The 25766-nt window shown below is 31.9% G+C and overlaps 1 protein-coding gene across 1 annotated transcript in view; it reads left to right on the top strand.

Annotated features, from left to right (window-relative positions):
* Positions 1–25766, top strand: part of LOC146526443 (atrial natriuretic peptide receptor 1-like) — an 84498-nt gene that overhangs the window by 23464 nt on the left and 35268 nt on the right. The window contains exons 2-8 of the mRNA XM_085207125.1: positions 13178–14115; positions 14196–14389; positions 17166–17379; positions 21766–21880; positions 23328–23475; positions 23619–23817; positions 24672–24763. Coding sequence (XP_085063251.1) covers positions 13224–14115; positions 14196–14389; positions 17166–17379; positions 21766–21880; positions 23328–23475; positions 23619–23817; positions 24672–24763 — 1854 coding nt within the window. The 5' untranslated portion in view covers positions 13178–13223. The remainder of the gene's footprint in view (positions 1–13177; positions 14116–14195; positions 14390–17165; positions 17380–21765; positions 21881–23327; positions 23476–23618; positions 23818–24671; positions 24764–25766) is intronic.

The following is a 25766-nucleotide window of genomic DNA, read 5'->3' as shown; positions in this document are numbered from 1 at the left end:
AGCTAGAGCGGAGAAATGAAAATATTAAATACTTCTTTTATTCAAATGGGAATCGAATCCCCAACCTGTCACGTTTATGCACGCTTGCTCCTTGGCCACGACTGGCCTCATACATTTTAATAAAAAAAATCAATAAAAATACATATATTTGAAATTGCAATCTTGAAATATATTATGTTTTAAATGCTTTTCGCATATTGCAAACTTTTTCTAACAATCAAAATAATTCAATAGATTAGATACAACTAATCATGTATTCGAGAAACAGGTTTATTATGACATGACCTTTGGTGTATGGCAGTTTCGAAACTACATTATTTTTACTTATTCTTTTAAATTTTCAATTTTGTATATTAGATGTATATAATATACAGGTAAACAATATATAAATATACTATGTTTAAAAAGCAGCTAACTCTTAGTTATTTCTTTTTGACTATGCGGGCGAAGCCGCAAGTAAAAGTTAGTATGTACTAAAATTATTAATTAACCTGTCGGCGTTGGGCACGCAACCTGACAAACACTAAAAGAATGGAATAATGCGATGATGTATGGATAATATATTTTAGCCTATAAAATAAGCTATTAAAGATAATTGTGTAAACCGTCGTGGCCCAGGGGCACAAAGGTGAGACTGTAACGCGGCGTTAAGCTCTGCCACTCAACACGCAAAGTGTCCAGAATTGGGCAGAAAATGGGGAACGGATCTTAACACTAGGTTCCCTCTGCCTACCCTGCTGTGTGCGGGATACAGCGTGAAGCTGATATATAAACTACAAAAGATAATTATTAATAATTAAGAAAATTATTATAAACGACACTTTATATGAGTTTTAATAACACGCAACAAGCAGTTAGTTCACTTTTTAAGAGAAAGGGTGAAACAAAAACTGTATTAAGAAAACGAAAGTAACTGTAATAAAAAGTTGTTTCACAACAATATACTCGTATATTTATGTACGTTCTAGGTGTCATATTAATAAAGAAAAATTTGATTTTATAATTTCACGATCGTGTTATGATATCATATTATTTAATTTAATCATTTTTTTAATGATTAAAGTTGAAATTAAGTTTAATTGATCGGAATATTATCCTATAATATTTTCTACGATGTGGCCAAATAATGCATGGCTTTTTAGGTAGAAAGTAGAGACACAGTGAATTATCTTTCCCTACCTCACAAAGTGGGAGAGATTTACGTGTATTACGTGTATATGAGTGACCCAGAAAGGCAGCTTCGCCCGTTGATTCTATACAATTGTTTATATGTAAGTGTAAACAATAAAGATAATGGTATTGTAGGTATATAGTAAAACGAAGTATTTTCGTTAATGTGCTTTTAAAATATTCGTTCAGTTCAAGTTTATTTAGTTCAAGTTTAAATTTGTCACTGAAAATCTATAAGGAAATTTAAAATCCCGTCAAAAACATAAATGTAAAATGAAAGCCAAGTTCAGTAATAAAACATATGCTTTCAGCGATAAAAGAAGTGAGATGTAAATGTATGCCAAGTTCAATGGTCAGTCCTGAAATTTATTTTTAACAATATAAAATATTTTATAACAACTGTAAATGCCCATTCTTCTTACAACTTGGAGACTTTATTTATGTCTAATATCTGATTTGGCTAGTTTTCAAATTAATTTACATCGATATAAATGAATGTATTCAAATTGTATTCTACTCAGATTCTATTGTAAATTCATAAGAAAACTAGCCAAATCAGATATTAGACATAAATAAAGTCTCCAAGTTGTAAGAAGAATGGGCATTTACAGTTGTTATAAAATATTTTATATTGTTAAAAATAAATTTCAGGACTGACCATTGAACTTGGCATACATTTACATCTCACTTCTTTTATCGCTGAAAGCATATGTTTTATTACTGAACTTGGCTTTCATTTTACATTTATGTTTTTGACGGGATATCATTACTTTTTGTACAGAAATCATAAGTAGAAAGGTTTATAATGTAATCAAAATCAAAATATTCTTTATTCAATTTGGCCATTACAAGTACTTTTCCTATAGGAAACTACTACGGCAAGAAACTCAATAGTTGCTCAATAAAAAACTCGTAGGACATTTCTGTTCGCCGAATAAACCAAGTAGGACACCATTGTGATAATACACTTCTATCTTAATCTATCTATCTATATATATAAAAGGACTTGTCCTCACTGACTGAGGTAAGACGCACGCACAGCCGTAACCGCTGTGCGTAGAAACGTTAAATTTGGACAAAAGTTTACTTTCGTAATCTGGACATCCACTAAGAAGGGATTTTGAAAAATTTCAACCCTAAAGGGGTGAAATAGGGGTTCAAAGTTTGTATGGAAAAAATTTAAAATTGGCACTGATTTTTCTAAAATTTGAAATTTAGATTTTTAAAAGTATTTAATTGAACACGTGTTTCATCATTTTCTAGAATTCTCCCCCTAAGGGTGCAAATAAGGGGTTGAAAGTTTGTATAGGTTTTTTTGAAATCGTCACCAATTTTTATAAAATTTGAAATTCAGACTCTTAAACGTATATAATTAAACATATGTTTCATGGTTTTCTAGAATTCACCCCCTAAGGGTGCAAATAAGGGGTTGAAAGTATGTATGGAAAAATTCTTAAATCGCCACCGATTTTTATAAAATTTGATATTTAGACTCTTAAAATATTTAATTGAACATGTGTTTCATGGATTTCTAGAATCCACCTTGTGGTTTATTTTAATTCATCCCCTAGGGGTGTAAATAAGGGGTTGAAAGTTTATATAGAAAAATCTTTAAATCGCCACTGATTTTTATAAAATTTGAAATTGAGACTCTTAAAAATATTTTATTGAACACGTGTTTCAAAGTTTATTAGAATTCACCCCTAAGCAATAAGCAAGCGAAGCTGCGCGCGTCCCCAAGTACTGTACAAATCTACTGCAGCCTTTATTTCGGAAGTAGCTCCGTACGTAGTTAAGCAAAGCATGTCTTCTTTGGAAGAGTAAAGATTCCCGTTTCGAGCGCTAGTGTAGATACTTAAATCATTCCAGTTACGACATACGTACTCTACCATAGTCTCGCGCAATTTATTAGTTTGTTGTATATCAATACGCTCAAACGAAGAATATGCAATAGCATGGAAGAGACAGCTCCCATCGGGAGGCATTGGAACAATTCGGTGTAAGGTTCTTGTTTCAACCACAAGCAATTCTATTGAACGACTCATTGTTCAACATGTCTTGGAAAAAATATAAACAATAAGTTTATTAAGTGCTGACGGTACAAATCTGAATTGATATGATCCCAAGGTCGACTTCGTTCTCTGCCTTTTCCACAAGTGTTCCTAAAACCAGTAAAATCATGAAACCCAGGCCAAAAAAACCATTAAAATATGAGCGCCTTCGTACAATAAAATATATCTAATATAATTAGGTATTTACTTTTTTATTATGGTCAATAATATTATGTTTTATTACTCTTAAGACGATATTTAATTATATATGAAAATAGATTATATTTATCTATGAATCTCGACTATAGTTTTTATTTTGTTGATTAAATGACAGTTGTCAGATTTGAAAATAATGAATGTATGCTGCGTTTAGAAATCTGATATATTTATTATTATTTTTTTCTAATTTCATTATTTTGTTGGAATAACTCAACACGCAATGCCTCCAGATTTCGATGGAAAGAGGGGAACTGAGTGTCTTAACACTAGGTTCCCACTGTCTACCCCGCTATGTGTGGGATACATCGTAAAGCGGATTTATTTATTTTTTATTATTTTGTTTAAGTAATTTTTAATTTTCTCTTTTTTTCTCTTATTTTTTTATTAACAATTACTTAAATTTTTACTGTTAATAATTACTTTACAATTACTTCTGTTAAGATAGCTGGTAGGCTGACAATATATCAAATTAAAAATAAAATCAGCTTCACGCTGTATCCCGCACACAGCAGAGTAGACAGAGGAAACCTAGTGTTAATACACTCAGTAACCCCACTTTCCATCGAATTCTGGAGGCATTGCGTGTTGAGTCACGGAACTCTCCGCCGCGCCTTGCCTCGACACCAGAGCGAAGAAATGGAAATATAAGTTTAAATTAATATTTCATTTCCTCGAGTGGGAATCGAACTCACTACCAGTCGGTTTAACAGTCACACTTTGTGCCCCTGTACCACGACTGACCTTACAGATAGTATATTATTCTTAAATTTTATATATATTTCTATCAATATAATTATTTTTTTTATATTTATTTTTTAGTGTATTTTTTCTGTTTTAGGCTTCTGTACCTCGAAAGCAATAAAACAGAACCCTTATAGGATCTTATATAGGACTTAGTACTTAAATATTGTAATAATAATTTAATATCAAATACGTTAATCGACTATGCAAATACTCTTAGTATAATAAGTACTAAAACATATGTTTAAATTATAATAAATAATAATGAAGGATGTTAATCCATTTATTATATTTTTATATTTGTACGTGAAGCCCTTGAAGTCCACATGATGGCAGGCTTTGTCAGGACATAAATTAGAGGCATCTTCAGCTACAAATGGAGACATATCTTATCTTATATTATAAAATATACTTGAAAGCATCGTGTTGTTTTAGATGGCTTACGTAAGTAATAGTGAAGTTAGTCTCCATAACAAATAAAATATTTACTAACGCGTGACATAAATTAAAGCAACATATATATAAATAATGCATTGCTCTTATTTTTTTGTCAGGCGCTAAGCCTAAAAATCAATTATCATGAACTTTGATTGCTATGATTTCTTTACAGGCACTATAAGTAAATGTTCCTAATTGAATCTATTTATTGAAAAATTATAAGAAAATATTAAAAAAATACTAGTTTCGGATTTTTCCCTTGATATACACCCAATTACTTAACCGGATGCTAAATTTCACCATTCTAGGTCATCTGGAACTTGGTTAACATTAAGGTCTATAGGTCAGTCACCCCCCTAAAAATTTACGATTTCTGGACGTCATTATCTAAATAACTGTTTGAGCTGTGTTTATGAAATTTAATGCACGTATACTGGTAGGGGGTCTAAATATTTGAGCCAAATATGACAGCTTTAGATGGAATAGTTTTTGAGTTACGAATAGGTAAAAAGTGGCTTCAAATGGTTCGTGTAAAATAACACACGGTGCTGCTCGCCAGTTTTGTTTGTAAAAACACTTGGCTACGCGCTCCGCGCGTTTTAAATATTCATGTTTTATATAAAACAATTTTTTACAACGTTTCATACAATTCATTTATAGTTTCACAGTTAGGCAGAGGGAACTTATTGTCAAGACACTCCGTTCTCTACTTTCCGCCGAATTTTCGAGGCATTGTATATATAGTAGCAGAACTCAACGCCAATTTATTCTCCCAAGTGGAAATCGAACCCACAGCCGTTGAGTTACAGTCACAAACTTGTGTCCTATGTAAATTTATCAAATGTCAGATTATTAGCTACAATTAAGATAAACATAATATCTTAATTGATATTTACATAACATTGCATAGTTCGTAGAGCTATCAATAATTGCGACTTAATTAACTCTCATATAAACATACTAAACTATCTTATACGTAAATTGAACTGTATTTATGTATGTATGTATATATAATATGTAGTTGATATATGAGAAATAAAACTAAGGCTGTCGTGGCTTCTATCCTCAGTTGGAAAAAAATGAAATAAGCGTTTCAATTTGGGGTTAATAGTGGAATATGGAATGTCTCGATATTACCTTTTCTATGCCTTACACTTACTATGTCATTATAAGCTTTTTATACTGTGCGAGATAAAGCGTAAAGCTGAAAAGTAGGAAAATGGAAAATTGTAAGTCTGTTTTATGTACCGAAATAATTTGTAAAACCTAGTGATAAAACACTCCGTTCTCTGTTTCTTTTCGTTTATTTAAAAAAAACATTGTTAAGTGGAAGTTAGAGCTTTTTTGTCTTAGCAGTTCTATATTATAAATGTGAATTTCGACTTAAATTTGTTCAAAAAACAATCACTTTCTCTTAGGAACTGCATTACAATTAAACGTATAATATTATAATGTGTAATTTATTGTAAATGTTGATCGAGATTTCTTTTTATTGTTGTATAAAATTCACTTTTTAATAGCCGTTTTGTACAATACAAGTCTTATCTTAAAACAATTAAATGTGAAAAAACCATAAAGATACCCAATCTTTACATTTACAAGAAAAGATAAAATTTCGAATACCGAATTGAAAAATGTTAACTTCAAGATTTTTTTACAAATTTCTACAATTAATTATTTTTTTAATTTCTCCGCTCTTTTTATAATGCAGCATTGAGTTCCACCACTAGACAAGGAGAATATTCTATGGTGTGTGTTAATACAAGGTTCTGTCTGGCTATCCCGCATTGCCGCAAGCGACAAAGCGCAAAGATTTAAATTATTTTTTTTTTTAGCTTCACACTATATCCGTCATAAGCTCGTAGTTAGGTATTCAGAAGGAACATGGGGACCTAGTTCTAAAATAAACGTTCTCATCATGAGACTTGCGTTCCCCATTTTCCACCTAATGCAGGAGGCATCGAGTGTTGAGGGGCGGAACTCAAAGACTCGTTACCAGAGCGAAGGATATGAAATATGAAATATTTCTTATCATCGAGTGGCAATCGAAACCACAACCTGCCGTTTTTACAGTCGCTTGTGCTACTGCCCCACGACTGTCCTAAAATAAGAAAAGTTTCATCAAAATTCTACACTTGTAACTAAAAGTAAAAAAAATCACTGAACAAACTAAAAGTATATTTACGGTTATTTTAAACTTCCATATTCACACATTTAGCGACGCGGACAAAGGGAAAAAACTCCCCTTTTGTCCACTTTTAGAGAAAAAACTTTTATTACGATCGAAGCTCGTCGCTAAGTTTTGTCTTGTCCAAAAATTATTTTATCATAAATATTGCCGTTTCCTGCCCCGAACCTAGAACCTACGCTTTTAAAGTAAAAAACGTTGTTGAAGATGATCACATGGCATGTTGTTAAAGATTGATTTTGTGTTTTTTTATCTGTGGCCCATCGTATTCTTGAAAAATTATTTTTTATTTAATTTCAACGTGTAAAACTTAATTTCAATATTTTTTTTGTTATAAATAATTTTATATTAATAATAAAATAAATTATATAAAAACCTAAAACTTTATTGAATCTGTTAAAAAGTCCGTGACTAACCCTCTGCTCGTGCATCGTCATGAACAAAAAAAACATTTAAAACAAAAGTAGAGAAATTTGAATGATTCATTCAATTTAAAAAAATAAACCAGTTAATGGGTAAAAGCAGGTTTAATTTTTTTTAACTCGCTCACTGATTTCGATATTCGTCCATTCACTTAACTATACGAGGGTCGTTCTCAAACTTTTTAATATTTAATTGTGTAAAGCGATATTTTTAATTTAAAAGTAACATTAATGGTGTAGGTGTGTAATCAAGAATTCTGTCATTGTAATTTTAATTTTTTAAATGTTCTATTTATATCTCTCATTATTTTTTTTATGCGATTGTTGCCTCTGGTCACTGGACAAGTTGTGAGTTCCATCCCCACTTAGGAAATGAAATATTTAATATTTTTATTTCTTCGCTCTGGTGTTGACGCAAAAAGCACGGCGTTGAACTCCGCGCTCAACATGAAGTGCTTCCAGAAATCAGCGAAAAATGGGGAAGGGAGTGAACACTGGGCTCCCTCAAGCCATCCTGCTATTGCGGGATACAGTGTGAAGCTAATTTTTTTATGATTGTGGCACAATTGCATATGACCTCAGACACAACCTAATAAATAAACAAACCTAAAAGAAAATTTCCCGCCCATTTTTTGGTATAGTGCCTGTGGAGTGGCAAAACTCTATGTTCTGATTTCTTGTATTTTTTTTTATATACATATACTTAAGGAGTTTATCCTAAGCTAATTATATCGAGCCTACAACCGTCGCGCTTATGCGCTACTCTACTGAGTTACGAAGGCTACAATCATTACTTTGTGATCCTTATATTAAGCTTACATTACGAAATCACTGATCAATATCGTAAATTGAGGGCATCGTGGCGCCGGGGCACATGCGTGTGACCATAAAATACGGCAGGTTCTGGGTTTGATTCCCACTCGAGGGAGTGGATTATTATTGCTTAATCATTTCATTTCTTTGCATTGGTACCAAGGCAAAAGTGCGGCGTTTAGTTTCGTTACTCAACACACATTCATACCAGAATTCGACGGAATGTGTGAAGCGGAGTGTCTGAGGTTAACACTAGGTTCCCTCAGCCTACCCTGCCAAAATCATAAACTCTACTTAGTATACTTGGCACAACAAACAAACTACGTCCGGGCAGAACAAACTCTTAGATAAATTGGTGGGCTTTGTTTTAGTTTTCCCCATTGATAAAGATTGGCACTTATTAGCTGTCTGACGCAGGAACAAATAACATGGGTGAGGGTATTTGCTGATACTATTATAGAATATAAATAGGTAAAGATATTTTCTTTTGTCGAGCGAATGAAAGCCAAAGGTAATACTGGTACTGGTAGTGCTGGTCTCATTGGCCAGTGATGGCTCAGGGCCACAAGCGTGCGACGCGACCGGTCGTGGGTTTCATTCTTACTCGAGCAAATGAAATATTTAATATTTTCATTTCCTCAGTCTGGTATAGAGGCAAAATCTTAACACTAGGTTCCTATGCTTCTTTTGCTAAAAGCTTACCAGTATTAATTTCATTAAGAAGCCACAACGTATGGCAAAAAAATGGTGTCGAAAAGCGAAAAAGGTATAGAAGCCACAGAACTTGGCTCCTGTTAGATAATATCAGGTTTCGCTTTCTGTTCGCTCGCTACAAGCCACAGCTCGCTTCGCTTGTTAAAAATAAGCTAAAAAGAAATATGTTTTTAGATGTATTTTTTCGACAGTGCTTTTTGTGTACTTTAAACATTCTTAATTCTAAATTACTAACTCACAAAACTTGTTTATGTTATAGTACCTAAATGCAATTAATTAGAGCTGTCGTAATATAGCAGTGTTTGATTATTAGTGAAATAGTGTTTCAAGAATCGAATCCATAAGGTTCGATTCCCACTCAGGGAAATAGAATTTTTTTTCTCTAGTAACAAGATAAAGCGCAGCGTTTAGTTACGCCACTCAATACGCAATGTCTCCAAAATTGGGTGGATAGTGGACAACGATGTCTTTTTAACCGACTTCTGTAAGAAAAGGAGGTTATCAATTCGACTGTATTTTTTTTTTTTTTTTTTTTTTTTATGTTTGTTACCTCATAACTTTTAATTGGGTGGACCGATTTTGATATTTTTTTTTTTATTTGAAAGGTATAGCTTCCCGAATGGTCCCATTTTTTTTTGGTCCATGTCTGACAATGGTATCCATGAGAAAATCACATAAGTCTTAAATTTGCATTATGCATGTGCGCGACTAATAGCCGAATAACTCAATGTCGCGCCAACCGATTTTGATGATTCTTTTTTTATTTGAAAGGATACACTTCAAGGATAATTTGGTGAAAGTTTGGTTAGGTTTCGATTATGGAATCCGGAGAAAATTGAGAAAGTTTGTTTTTTTTGGTCAAAAATTAATTATACTGTAATAGTTGCCACTCGTTGACAACCACTACCACCACCATCACCACTCGTTCAAGAAGCATCATTTTAAGATCTACCCATCACTAAAAATCGTAAAATAAATTAATATTTAACAAAAACAAAAACCGACTTCTAACAACGAACTAAAAAGTGAAAAATAATTATATAAAGATTTTATAATTTTGAAGTCGGTGTCAAACTAATGCTACAACACCTTTACTACAATATCTAATTACTAAGCCTGTTTGTTTTACTTGGCACCGACTTCAAAATTATAAGATCTTTATATAATTATTTTTCACTTTTTAGTTCGTTGTTAGAAGTCGGTTTTTGTTTTTGTTAAAAATTAATAACATTAGATTTTCTCAGCTTACCCTTTCTATTAGCGGGATTAAACGTGAAGTGAAGTGATAAATAAATTATAATTTAGTAATATATATTCTATGTTATCTAGTAACATGAATTATGTTAGCATTTTTGAAGCAGGAAAATTATTAACAATCTTATAAAATTGTTTCTAAAATTAAATCTACTACTATAAAATATTAGCATATCGTCAAGGTTGTGTTTCTAAATCTTTATAAATGGCCAATGTAAATTGTAAAAAAATCCGTTAAGTGTGACTAGTTTTAGATAGACTGGGTTCCGTATCTATGTGTTTATAAAAAATATTATTCCTATTCCCTTATATATATAACTTAATTGACGCTTTTTAAAGAAATTATAAAAATATAAAAACAAAATCTACTACTTAACGCACAGTACTTTTCAAAATCTGCCGTTTTTTCCAAATAGCCAGTTGTGGGTTCGATTCCCACTCAAAGAAATTAAATAGTTAAAAATATTTTTAATTCTTCGGCCTGGTATCGAGGTAAAGCGCGGTGTTGACTTCCGCCATTCAACATGTAGTGCCACCAGAATTTGGCGGAATGTGGGGCGGAACGGATTATCTTAATATTAGGTTCCCTCTGCCTAACCTGTTGAGTGCGGGATATAGCGTGAAGCTAAATAAACATTAATTTGAGATTTAAAACGGCGTTTAAATTAAGGAGTTTAAAATATTAATTTTGTGCATAAAAGTACGAATTTGGAGTTAAATACCTATTTAGAATGACTTTGAAGGTACGTATACCTACTTATATGGCAAGATATATGTTCTAAAAAAAAACTAGTACATACATATATTATAATTTTATTTTTATTTGACCTTTTCCTGCTACAATACTATTGAATGATGAAACTCATATAGTAAAACTTAAAATATTTAGCAAATAAATTAAATGCTATTTATCTAAGTATAGTTCTTATTTAAAGATTTTTTTCAATTTAAATTAATAAAATTTATTAATTTGAAATACATATTTCAAACTAAATAGTGTTTTAAAACCATATTTTTATTTGTTATATAAAATAAGTACAATTTTTTTTATATGTATGCACAACATAAAAAGAAAATACATATTATATATCCCGGCTATGCTCATTTTTTTACGCGTTTCTAAAATATTTCTTTCCTTAGTGTTTGTTGTCTTATATTCACTAAAACGCTTTTTGGAATTGAATTTTTCCCGACTGTTAAGGAAGGGTTATTAGTTTATTGATAGTAATAATAATAATATGAGCAACACAGCAAGTAGGCAGAGGGAGCCTAGTGTTAAAACACTCGTGGCGGAACTTCAATGCCGCGCTTTGCTTCGACACCATAGTGAAGTAATGAAAATCTAAATTTAAATAAAAACTTCGTTTCCTCGAGATAACATCATTCGAGAGATATTATGTTAACATGAGTATCGCTTTGTTTACTAACAAGATGAGAAATATAAAATGATATTTTTTTAGATGTCTAGTTTATTCTCAATTTAGATGTTCCAAGTTACATTTTTACCTTTGTAAAAGCAAAATATAAACAAAAATTTTCTTCAAATCGAATATTTCGTAATACTTACTTATATACACAATACATATACATATACATAAACGCAATTAACAATTAAAAAAATCACTCTTTGAAAAAATTTACCAATTCCAACGTGCCAAATTGTAATTATATTAAGCTGAACCGGTTCTAAAAATATAAAGTAAAAACAAAGTCGATGACTATTTTTAGAGCAGGCTATGGCCTTGTGAAACACCTCACGTATAATAAAACTATTATAACAAATAAATGTTGTATTGTCATGAGGGCTGTCTGTATAAGAAATAATTGTGAATATTATATATTTTGGCTTATTTCTACGACCATCGAGTAAAGTAATATTTTTTTGATTTAAAAAAATAACTTTAAAAAAAAATTCTAACTCTAACTCTAATAAAAACTTATATGTATGTATGTTAATGTGTTTATCGCGGAGCTATTCCACGTGAAAGGATCGCCAAAGCCATAGAAACAGGATACGCAAAGGGTACTTGGGAACCTATTGTTAAGACAATCCGTTCCCCACTAAGGTACTTTTGTTCTTCACCTTGCGCCGAATTCATGATGCATTGTGTGTTGAGTGACGGAACTTAACTCCGCGCCTTCTCACGTTAATAGTGAGGAAATAAAAATATTAAATATTTAATTTCCTTGAATGGAAATTGAATCCACAATTTGTCACGTTCACAGTCGCATATTTACGCCTTTGCGCTACGGCTGGCCTGGTAACTAATACGGCGATGAGTGCCACCCAACACGTTATGCCTCCAGGATTCGGCGGAAAATGGGGAACGGAAGTATGTTAAGAGGAACGGAGCGTGTATTAGTTTTCCAGGTTCCCTCTGTCTAACCAAAGGTGCAAGATACAGGATGAAACAAAAAAAAATCAAATATTCAATTAACCATGCCACGATCATATCTAATATTTTCACTATATGTTTGCAAACCGATAAATCTTTTAGTTTAGCTACTTTGCATATATATAATAGATATATAATATACTTTCACATACTATATGTATATATATATATATACTTCCTATGTTCGTGACAGAAGTGATGTAATGAAAAAAAATGTAATGACATTCTTAAATTATATAAAAGTTTTTTTTTGTTTGCGTATCATTTTAAATTGCTATTTCATTACTCGCCTACGTGTATAATATTGAACGTATTTATAATAGTATGCTAAGTAATTTTTTTAAATGCAAATTAAGGCTGTGTACATTTTTGTATATATAGAACCCACCCACCCAAGCCAAGTGATCCACGCGTTTAATTTTTTATTATATAACAGCCAAATTAAACTATATAATCGTAAAGTTTCATCTAAATCCGTTCAGTACTTTTTGCTTAACAATGGAACTAACATCTATCTTTATAAACTTTTACATTTATATTATAAATAGAATATAATGAAACGTTCTTAAAGATATTTTATGGTCATTTGCCAAACAAAGTAAAGAAACAAGTTTAATTAAATACTAAATTCAACCTAGTTATTATTTCATAATGTTAATTTCTTGACTAAAATATTATTATTTTATTTTAATACACTTTAATTGATTTTAACTGAAAAACGATCAACGCTTATCAGTTTCCAAGAAAATATATAATTTTTCATTTTAATAGATAAAACAAATATAGACACTAAAAAATGAGATAAGCTAACAATAAAATGGTAAGAGAGATCGTTCATACGATTCTCCCGTCACAATTCAAGCCAAACAACTGGTGTAAGAAAACCTCATATGCAAACAAAGCCAATTTCCGAAAAAGACGAGAACACCCTTCAGATATATGCGAAGAAAATGAACAATCTAGTGAAACTTTGGACAATGCTGAAACATTCGCGTTTAAAAAACAGTGCCATAAACATAATTTTAAAATATCTATATTAGAATCAATCCTCATTTTCTATATATGTGTATTAAATGTGATAATTATGTGTGATGTTAGTGTTAATAATGTAAATAGAAGAGTTTTCGAAGATAACTTCAATATGTATAAAAGGGATCGGAATTTCAATATATCCAAGATTTGGCGTCGCCACCTAGATGAAAAAAATCTTTTGAAGAATATTAATAAAAGTACGGCCGCAGAGCACGGAGGGAAATCTGGTAAATACTCCTTGCCCGAGGTAGTTAAATATAATAAATATTATAGCTATTATAAAAATAAGGATAACAATAGTACAGACAACGGTGTACAATCAATAAAAACAAATCAAATTGTAAAAAACATATACGACGACACTCGAGCGATTGGATATCCGCATGACTTAGCAAAAAATCCCTATTATGTTAAAAGAACTAACTTCAATCTTAGACCAGAAGGTCACCAGTTTCATGAAAAAATTCTGAAGCTAGGAGTGTTGTTGCCAGCCGACCAAAATCAAGTTTTATCATTGGCAAAAGTGTTGCCAATTATAGAAATGGCCATACCAGCTATAACGTCGCCTGATGGTCCTTTGCCTGGATGGAAGGTCCTCGTGGATTACCGAGACACTAGCTGTTCCTCAGTGGAAGGGCCCCTAGCAGCATTTGAATTCTACGTCAACGGTTCCGCTGGTGAGCAAATAAATATATTTTGTTTAAAATTTATTTTCTTTTATTTTATAGTAGAATATTATTATTTTTTGAAATTGCAGATGCCTTTATCGGCCCAGGATGTGAATATGTCATAGCACCAGTGGCAAGATACGCTAGTCTGTGGAGAATACCAGTTATTACTGCAGGGGCTCAGGCTGAAGCATTTGGCTACAAGGAACCAAGTTATATGACCCTGACCAGAATGATGGGGAGTTATACGCAAGCCGGCGTTGCCATCCGGAAAGTTTTCGAGGTAAACATCGGTGTCGCTTAGTGCTAGTTAGTTGGTGCTGTACCGTTTGTGTTTGTTTCAAAATATGTTTCGAAATTATTTTGTGTTTTATTTTCGTTGCTTTTTATGTGGTGTTATTTGTTTTTAAGCTATAATTATAGTTTTTTTTTATGGTATTCACGTTCTGAATTGATCTAGAACATGTATGGTAGGTTACATAATTTCATTATCATTTTTAATTTATGCAAATAAACCTAATAAAAATATATAAGTCGTAAGAGGCCAGTCTTGGTGGGTTTGATCCCCACTCGAGGAGATGAAATATTTATTTAAATTTATATTTCAATTTTTTCGCTCTGATATCGAAGCAAAGCGCTGAGTTCTGCTACTCAACACGCAATGCCTCCAGAATTTGGCAGAAAGCGGGGAACGAAGTGTCTTAACACTAAGTTCCCTCTGCCTCTGCCTTCCCGTGCGGGAAACAGCGTGAAGCTGATTTTTTTTTTAAATACATAAATCTTTATCGAGATCCATAGGTAACAAAATATCCCTACAGGAAGTTATAAAAGTTGCGCTACACTGCTATTACTATAAAAACTCGTATAACTCTATATAAGACGTATAAAGTAACCTTATCTCTAAGTCTAAATATAGGAGTTGTACACAAAAAATGTACACACTTTACCTTCATGGTAATATGACTTTGAATATATTTTAAATATAAATGAGCGACGATAATCGTTTTTGTGGCGTGAATTTAAAATAGCAATATAATAAATATAAATCAGCTTGAACGAAATTACAATATACGTTTGTGTTATAATAGAAACAATACGAAAATAGATAATGGTATTGTACATTTGTTTATACAATTTTTTTCAGCTTTGCGCTATAGCAGGGTAGGCAGCGGGAACCTAGTGTTAAGACACTCCGTTTCGCACTCTCCGCCTAATTTTCGAGGTATTTCATGTTGAGGGACGGTACTAAACGCTACTTTTGTCTTGGTGCGAGAGCGAAGAAATTAGAATAAAGTAAATAATTATTTTAATGTCCTCGCTCTGGTATTTTTGGCAAGGTAAATTGCGGCGTTGGGTTTTGTCACTCAGCAAGCAATGTCTCGAAAACTGGTAGAACAGGAGGGAACAGAGTGTCTTAACTCTAGGTTCCTTCTGTTCACCCTGTTAGAAGTAGGATACGGCGTGATGTTGCAAAAAATGTATGATTCTTAAGGTTAATTTATATAAATGTTGATATTTTTTAGATTAATTGTTTATACATTCGGATATAGGATTTGAAAGAAACATTTAGATATAGCTTTTGGATTATATTAATAATCTTTGATGATTCATTCTAATGCATAGCAGTTCAAGGTTTATAGAAAATTCATGTCTTACAGATGACATGAATAATTTGCAGGATCACGCCAAAGATTTTGTATACGAGTATGTTTATATAAAAAAAGACCACTTTACTTGTTTAAATGGCCTTTTTCATTCATAATTACTTCAATAAATTTATTTTTTTCTTAAAATTAGTATATGTCTATAGATAATAGATTCTTGCGCAAGATTTGTAAAGAAGTAACGGATTGTTTCAAGGCTATATATAGATATCCGTACAAAATGTATGAGCAGTTTGGAAGCTACGCTATTTTATTGTTTTATCGTGATATTGAAATTTTTAGTACATTGATAATACATATAAGTTTATTATTTATTTGAGACCAGTCGTGGCGTAAGGGCATAAGTTAAAACTGAGAATGCGACAGGTTGTCGGTTCGATTCTCACTTGAAGAATTTAAATATTTCATATTTTCATTTCTTCGCTTTGGCGTCGAGGTAAAGCGGGGCGTTTAGTTCCGCCGTTAAACACGCAGATGGCCGGGAGCAGAGTGTCTTGACACTAGGATCCCTCTGCCTAAAAAAGAATATATATTAGCATTTTTCATCTTCACATATTTCCAGTAATGTAGTACGTGAAAAGAGATACTATTTAGTATAGTGAATTATTAAGTTATCGCTTTAATAGATAAATTTTTCGTCTTCGTATTCATTCATAGTATGCCGTCATTATTTACCCAAAATAATTATCGTGAATAATATGTTATTTTTTTGCTACTATTTTTTAAATATAAATATGTATAAATGCCAATTATGCCAATTTTTCTGTTTTCTAATATATTGCCATCTTATTTTATTTTTTCTTATTTACCTATTTCGCTTATAATTTAATGTGTAAGATTTTCTAAGTTATTATGAAAAACTTTTATCTATAGTTCATATAACAATATCGATTTTTTTTTACATATATTTCTAGGGTAAAGTAATAATTTACTTTCATTATTCGAATCAAACAATTGTTAACCGACTTATCGCGTCATTCCACCCGATTACCACAAATAATGGGGTAAAATGATTTAGTGTTATTTATAGAAGCATAATATTAATGTTATTTACAAAATTTTATTCGTTTCTATCAGCATTTTTTGGTTAAATTTAAAAAATATATATTTTTTTTGCAGGTTTAAAAGAAAATAAATGGGCTATAAAATTATGCCTTATCGATTACTTAGTTAAATGCTTAAATTTTCATAGATTTTTCAATAATTTTACATTTGATCTTCCGTAATATAATAGGGAAATCTGGTCTATTATAAATATCGATCAATTTGTCTTTAACATTATTATTTAACACTTTATATGTTAAATTTATTTACATATTTACTTTTTTATATATAAAAATCATCGTCATAAATAAAAAAAATATCTAAGAAAAATAATTATTTCTCTTGTTCCAGGAATTCAATTGGAAGAAACTGGGCATGCTGTACCACAACAACGGACCCTCAACCGGTAAAGGCAACAGCGCCTGCTTCATGACACTCAGTGCTATATTCACAGTACTGCAGAAGAAAGGAACAAGAAACATACCCAATATCCCTTTTGATGAAACTAATATAACTACGACAAAAATTAAACAGCTTCTTCAAAAACTTTCTCTTAGTACTAGAAGTGAGTATGATGAGAATCTTTATGTGCTAATAACGTGTTTCATTTTACTATAACCCTTTTTGAGTGATAAAAATGGAGAATATTTGGGTAAGTACCTAGTGGAATAAAATACCTAATCTTTCCAAAAATATTTTTTAGAAAACGTATAATTTTTTTAAACGTATCGGTTTTTGACTGAATCACGCATCTTGCTTTTGGACGGTTTCCAAGGTCCAAGTTTCCTCTGCGTATACCTGGGATCCGGGAACCTCGTGTTAAGATAGTCCATTTCTATTACACTTTCGCTCCTCATATTAATCCTTAAAAAAAAAACAAAAGGAAAAAACACAAAAATAAAAAATTAAACTACAGCAAAATTCAGCAGACTTTTTTGATAGCAGGGTAGTAGGCAGAGGGAACCTGGGAACTCAATGTAAGGCACATCCATTCCTCATTTTTCGTTGAATTTTGAAGGGTTCAACGCCGCGTTTGTGCCTTGTTAGCAGAGAGGAAAACTAATATATATTTTTTGAATGGGAATCGAACTCACAGCCTGTCCCGTTTACAATTACACGGTTGTGCCTCTAGAATATAATCTTTTGAAGATAAAAAATAAGGGTTTTTATATTTAAAACGAGTGGGTGGCAAGATTTATTGCTTGCCCATTTTCTTAAAACATTTTTCAGTTATTACTGACAAAGCCTCCAATCATCTGGTGAGCCTTTGTCTTCTAATTATATAATTATTAGGGAATTTTCTTTTGATCTTTGGCAGAATATTTGGCTTCAGGCGAAACAGTGTGAATGAGAATTATTAAATTTATGATCTTCTCTGGAATTAATTTCTGTCTTGTCCGTGTCGAAAAATCTTTATAAAAAGTAGTATAATATTAAAATATTAAATTATTTTTATACTGAAATTTCCGTAACCAGCTAGCAACATGGTTTTTCGACTTTTGAAAGATCGACTTACCGTGACTGATTGAAGTACTTGAAAATTATAATAAAACATTATAGAAGATTATAAAGAAACTGTTGAAGCCATTCGAGGCAAAAAAAGTGTGATTGTAAACGCGACTGGTTGTGGGTTCGATTCCCAATCGAAGAAATGAAATATTTAATATTTACAATTTCTTCGCTCTGGTGTCAAATAGCGGCGTTGAGTTCCACCACCTTCGTAATTCGGCGGAAAATAAGAAACGGCGTAACTTAACATTAGGTTCCCTCTGTCTACCCTGCTATAGATAGCATGAAGCTAACTGTAAGTGAAACTAAAATCAATAACAATCTCGACTAAGTAAAGGAAATCGTTTATGTGTTATTAGTCAACTAGATTTATAGTGTACTCTACAGGTGGTCTGTCTGTCGCTGAGGTTGTACGGCAACCGGCGGTGATATATTAGTGGTATTTTTAAATCGATTTTTCTAACTTTTTCCTATGTATTTTAACTATTATTTTTCCATTCTACGTGTGATAACAGTGAAACTGCCAAAAATTATATTTTTCGAGCTATAACAAGGAAAAACAATATATTTATTATAAACAATATATTATAATTAGATTAATTCTAAACTTGAAGAGTTAACCAGAAGACCTCGTAACTAACATTTTTTAACACTTTGACATTCACATTTTCATAAAAAATAGAATTACTTTAAGCATATTATTTTAAATGCGAAAATGTATGTTAATATTTTAAAGAAGAATTTATTTGTGCGAATCTATGACAGATATGGACAATGGCGTCCAAATGCTCGACATAATGGATGGTGCTTGGTGCCAAAAAGATGAATATATTTTAAGCTTCTGTCTGCTGGGATATTTTAAATACGTGCTAACATTAAAAAATGTTTAAAAAATTAAGCCATTTACGTTTGAATAATTATTTGCTTCTAGTAGAAAGAGAGAGAGAGAGAGAGAAATAGATGCTGTATTCCATACATAACAGTGTAGGCATAGGAAACCCAGAGACCTAGTATTAAAATACATCGTTCCCATTAACACTAGAAGCGCCGCCGTCCCATTTTTGACCCAAACGCAAGGTTGATTGTATATAACTTTTTTATTTGTTAATTTATGTAGATGAATTTTTTTTACTATTACCAATTTTACACCTTTATTTAATTAAAAATATAAATAATTTTATAGCAGTCATACTTTTTGAAAAAAAATGAGATTTACCTAGAACTGCCGCCGGGTCATTTTTGTCCCGCCATTATTATTTTATTATTTGAGGGTATAATTTGACATATTTTCATGCCTCGGGGACGAGGTGGAGGGGAAAGGGCAATGCGGGGGCGGAAAAAAATTGAATAGTAGGTTTAGCAGTCAATGCCTAAGTTTTTAGGGTTCTGTAGCTTTTAAGGAAAAAAAAACCCTTATAAGATCATTTTTTGTCCATCCGTCTGTCTGTGCCTTTATCTCAGGAATGCTTGGAGAAATCGAGTTGATATTCATATGAGTATGAACTATATGACGATCTACAGTCCCTTGATTTCCTGAAAAAGCGCCCTTAAAAAAAGATATGACTATTTATATAGTAGAAAACATGTATTTCGACACTATAAAGGGAATCAAATTAATAAGGTACTTTCAGTTAACTTAGAATTATGAAATTTGGCAGCTAGTATCTACATGTAGTACTAGTACAGGAAAAAAATTGAAAACTATACATTTATGTACAAATCTTAAAAAATAATAGCCTGAAAAGTGGGGTAAAATTGGTGTCAATACTAAATTTTGTCGCTAGTCCAAGTGAGGTATGAGATGAAAGGATGACTAAGCTAGGCTTGAATTTCAGAAAAACACTTGATACCAAATGTGGGCAATTGTAGGGTAGGTAGAGGAAACCTGGGAACCTAGTGCTATGCACTCCGCTGGCATTTTCCGCCGAATTCTGGAGGCATTACCACGCAATGTTATAAATCATCTGTGATGTATCACTGATGAAGAATATATTAATGCATTACTTGGCCTAATAATAATATTAACTAATTTCAATAACTTATAATTTTGTAAGAGTTATTCAGTTAATTGTCACGACATTAGAACGTATTCGAAATATTTGATTCTTTCTTTGTGTTTTATTTTTTGGTACTTTTATGTTTGTTAAAGAATAAGAATTGATTATTAAATATGGTCTACATATTTTACGAATTATTTTAATAATATTTTTTTTGTATTATACCAACAATCAACATAATAAGTAGAATGGGACAAATTTGTCACGACGGCGGTTCAAGGGGGGTATCAATCTTCGGCACTTCTAGTGTTAAGACATTCGTTACTCGCATTCTGCCGAATTTTGGCGGCATTGCATGTTGACGGGCGGAACTCTACGCCGCATTTAGGCTCGACAACAGAGAAAGGAAATATTTATATTTAATATTTAATTTCCTCAAGTGGGAATCAAGCCCACAACCTGTCGCTAATACGGTCACCCGCATGTGCTCCCTCAAAATTAGGAAGAGAGAGACAGAGAATAGTTATAAAAATAAAGAATTCACAAAAGTTTTAATTTGTAAATAATTTGTCTTAACTAAAATTTTATTTGTTTTAATAATAAGAAGTCTCCTGTCTTAGCCAGACTGCTATGAGCCAAAATTGTAGTCGGCAAAATAGTGACTACTAAAATAGACTGAGTGAGAGAGTGACTACTAGAATAGAATAGATTTGATTGAATTATTTTTAAATATATAATCAAAAAGTTAAAACTGGTGTTTGTATTTCACAAAAAGCTATGTAATAGCTTTATTCTGGCCGGTAGTAAAGACACACAAAACTAGTGACAAGATCCACCGTTTTCCACTGTCCACCTAAATTGGAGATATTGTAAGTTGAGCAGCAGAGCTTAACGCTGCGTTATGATTTACCAGTGAGGGAAATGGAAACCACATAATAACCCACAATTATAGTTTCTGCAGTTTCAGATAAGTACTCGTGAATGATTCATTATAATATTCTTTCATTTCAGATTTTAGAAAAGCAAATGAAAAATCTAAATTAAACAAAGATTTTTTAGTATTTTAAACAAACAATTATAAAAATTAACATAAAATTAATGGTATAATTTTAAAAAGAAATTCTAATAAAAGCTTTTAATTAATCATATTTCGGCGATATACATAGATTAAACAAATGGTGGTTGTTTCCGCTATATATAAGACCATGACAGGGAGAAAAGGGCGAAATATTTTTTTTTCTTAAGCAAAGGGAACCTGGTAAATGTGTTTTGAGAGATATTTCATTTTCTTCTGACGTTCACGCTTGTATCTATATTCATTTTTAGTAAATAATTTAAAATAACCTAAATAATAATTAAAACGAAAAAATAATTGATCACTTTATATTTCATTATTCAGATAAATAATAGAATATAATTCCCCTATAATTCCCCTTTGTCCACAGTCGTAGTAGTTTGCGCTAACCCGAGCACGGTACGCGAGATAATGCTGGCCGCGGACGACCTGAATATGGTTTCCTCTGGGGAGTACGTGTTCTTCAACATCGAGCTATTTTCTAAGTGAGTTGTTCAATTTATGTTATATTGGAATTTTTAAATGAATGTATATAAATAATAATTACTATTACTTATTATTATTATTAATTAATTTCAGGGTAATATAATATACTCAAATTATTATTATTATATTTGGTGAAGCTGTTAGGTTATATTTATATCTAAAATATTTCGCATAAGTTTTTCGCTTAGATTAGAAAAAGTGCTCTATAATGAAATGTCCCTTATATTGATGAGTCATTGTAAACCGAAATGAACTGAACTAAATTGGAAATTGATTAAATATGGCTAAGGAAACCAACACATTTAATAAAGCTTTCTATTTTTAACCGACTTCTGTAAGAAAAGGAGGTTATCAATTCGACTGTATTTTTTTTTTTAACCGACTTCTGTAAGAAAAGGAGGTTATCAATTCGACTGTATTTTTTTTTTATTTTTTTTTATTTTTATTTTTTTTTATGTTTGTTACCTCATAACTTTTAACTGGGTGAACCGATTTTGATAATTTTTTTTTTTATTTGAAAGGTATAGCTTCCCGAATGGTCCCATTTTTTTTTGGTCCATGTCTGACAATGGTATCCATGAGAAAATCACATAAGTCTTAAATTTGCATTGGGCATGTGCGCGACTAATAGCCGAATAACTCAATGTCGCGCCAACCGATTTTGATGATTCTTTTTTTATTTGAAAGGATACACTTCAAGGATAATTTGGTGAAAGTTTGGTTAGGTTTCGATCATGGAATCCGGAGAAATTTGAGAAAGTTTGTTTTTTTTGGTAAAAAATTGATTATACTGTAATAGTTACAAGCAAAAACTTTTTAAATTGATGTCAGAAGTGAGATTCCTGATGGTTGCATTTTTTTTCAACTAACCTCAAAAAAGAGGATGTTCTCATTTTCAACCAACTTCAAAGAAGGGAGATTCCCAATTCGCCCGAATACTTTTTATGTATGTTCTTGTCAATATACCAAAATGTTACTTTGCACAAAAATAATACCTAATTAAATGAAGTTTTATATGGGACAACCACAACCACTCGTTGACAACCACTACCACCACCATCACCACTCGTTTAAGAAGCATCATTTTAAGATCTACCCATCACTTAAAATCGTAAAATAAATTAATTTTTAACAAAAACAAAAACCGACTTCTAACAACGAACTAAAAAGTGAAAAATAATTTTACAAAGATCTTATAATTTTGAAGTCGGTGCCAAGTAAAACAAACAGGCTTAGTAATTAGATATTGTAGTAAAGGTATTGTAGCATTAGCTTGACACCGACTTCAAAATTATAAATCTTTGTAAAATTATTTTTCACTTTTTAGTTCGTTGTTAGAAGTCGGTTTTTGTTTTTGTTAAAAATTAATTATCATATTTGATCTAATAAAAATAAACGATCAATAGAATAATAGGCAATATTTAAATGATGTATTGTTGTCTCTAGCTTAGCATCAGCATCTTCAAAGGAGCCATGGAAGCTAGAAGGCGATACGGATGAGAGAAATGAAAGGGCCAGGCGTGCGTATAGCGCTGTTCTCACCGTCACCAGTCCTGCTCCAGAGAAAAAAGAATATTTAGAATTTTCTGATCAGGTAGACTTACTACCGTATATATTTTTTAACTCTTGACAAAACATGATGGATGCAATGTTGGATTATTTAATTTATTTCCAAAAGGAAAACCCATATTTATTGAAATATTAAGACAACATCTAAATAGTTATCATCCTCCCCAGGTCAAGGAACTGGCAGAAACTAAATACAACTACACATTCGGGAAAGGTGAGGTGGTGTCAACGTTTGTAGCTGCCTTCTACGACGCGGTGTTGCTATATGCTCTCGCCCTGAACGATACTTTGCGACAGGCGAACGATCCTAGAGGCCGGCTGGATGGAGCAGCAGTGATAAGAAACATGTGGGATAGGACGTTTCAAGGTTGGTAATATCTTCAATTATTTTTCCGAATTAGAGATAGGATGTAGGCTTTTTTATTACGTCAATTTTGGTCTATTCAGTCTGTCTATTTTGAATATATAAAGATTAAATAGCGGAACTAAACGCCGCATCTTGTCGGGTCAGATCAGAAAAAAGCAAATTTTTCTATTATTAAGGTTTTTTCAAATGATTATTACCAATGCTTTTAAATCCAAGAATTGTTTTATTAATACTAAAATCCAGCAGTTTGTTTATGGAGTAAAATAATAAACATTCAGAGATTTCTTTGAAAATGCAATATCCAAATAGTCCTCTAAGTGCAAAATGTACTAAAAAGTGTTATTGGTTTATCGGGAAGCTATCACAATGTTACTGAGTCTACCATTTCGTATTCATGTATGTTTGTTTGTAGTAAAACGTATATTCGTAAACATTTTGAGAGATTTCCATCGCACTTATCTTATTTACACTAAACCATAAATTTTATATTATTACAGTCTAAATATATATTGAAGATAGGCCCCCGTGCGGCTATGCCCGCTTGAAATATTCGAATGTTTATTTAAGTCTTTTAGAAAAAACCAGCCAAGCGCGAGCCGGACTCACCCACCGAGGGTTCTGTACCAAATTCAATATTGTGATTGGGAAATACCTTTTCGGTTTTTTTGTTTCATTTATTTTTTGAGATTTTGCTCATTAAGTGGGAATCGAACCAACAACCCCCGAGCTTACATACATTTGCTTTAATATGTACAGAAATATGGAAATTAAACTAAACTAATTTGTCTCTACAGTCTTCCTGCATGCCTTAAATAAAGGAAAAGGGAAAAGACTAACTTTTTATTTCTGTCTAGGTATTACTGGCGAAGTGATCATCGACAATAATGGCGACCGTGTAGCGTCATACTCTCTATTGGACATGAACCCTACTACAAGCAAATTCGAGGTTAGTTCAGATATTTTAAAAGAATATATGAATAATAAATATATTTTTAAATTAATATGTAAAATAAACATTATTAGATAGACTGAAATGCCCGAAAAGGCATGGGCGTACCAAACATGCATTTCAAAGTTAATATGATAACGTTTATCGCCAAAATCGTTCCATTATCGCCTTAATCTTTTTTAACCACTAGGATGTGCTGTAACGTGACGGTTGTGGGTTCGACTTCCCTACTCGGGGAAGTGAAATATTTATTTACGCTTATATTTCCATTTCTTCGCTCTGGTGTCGAGGCAAAGCCTCAAGAATTCGGCAGAAAGTGGGGAACAGAGTGTTTTAACACTAGGTTCCCTCCCTCTGCCTACCCTGCTGTGTGCGGGATACAGCGTGAAGCTGAGTCGCTAAATTGAATTGAATAGAATAGCTAAATTTAAACATTAATTTTCTGTCAGTCACTAAATTATTCTTTGAATTTAGCTAGAATAGTATCTACTTATATCTTAGTTGTAAGCTTAGATTTCCTCTAAAGTTTACAATAGACAAACATAATATACTTGATTTTTTAAAAAAAAACAAGTTATAAATAAGAAACGATTTTTTTTGGTAAACATAATAACACCAATATCAAAAACTTAAAATATCATCAGTGCCGATACAAAAACGTGATAAATATTGATAGAGCAATCTTACTTGAAGGATCAGTTACAATTTTGTATTCTTAGAAAGATTCATTTCATTTTTATACGATTTTCCTTATTTTTAGCTATCGATCTTATAAACCCGGACGTAAAAAGAGGTTTGACGTGTCTGTCTGTCTGTCTGTTAACCCATACCTCCTGACTGACTTCATGAACTGATTTGTGTAGGATTCTTTTTAATCAGAAGTATTGTTCATCGCGATGGTTCAATGATGGATGGATGATGATTGGTGATGATTGTAAATTCCTGGAACTCAACCCCGCGTTTTGCCATGTTATCAAAATGAGTGAAAATATAAAATATT

The sequence above is a fragment of the Heliconius melpomene genome, unplaced genomic scaffold, assembly GCF_056956725.1.
Source record: "Heliconius melpomene rosina isolate 202511_hmr_F unplaced genomic scaffold, ASM5695672v1 ptg000035l, whole genome shotgun sequence".
NCBI classification, from domain to species: domain Eukaryota; kingdom Metazoa; phylum Arthropoda; class Insecta; order Lepidoptera; family Nymphalidae; genus Heliconius; species Heliconius melpomene.
The sequence above is the reverse complement of the archived record's forward strand: the minus strand, read 5'-3'. Positions and strand labels throughout refer to the sequence as shown.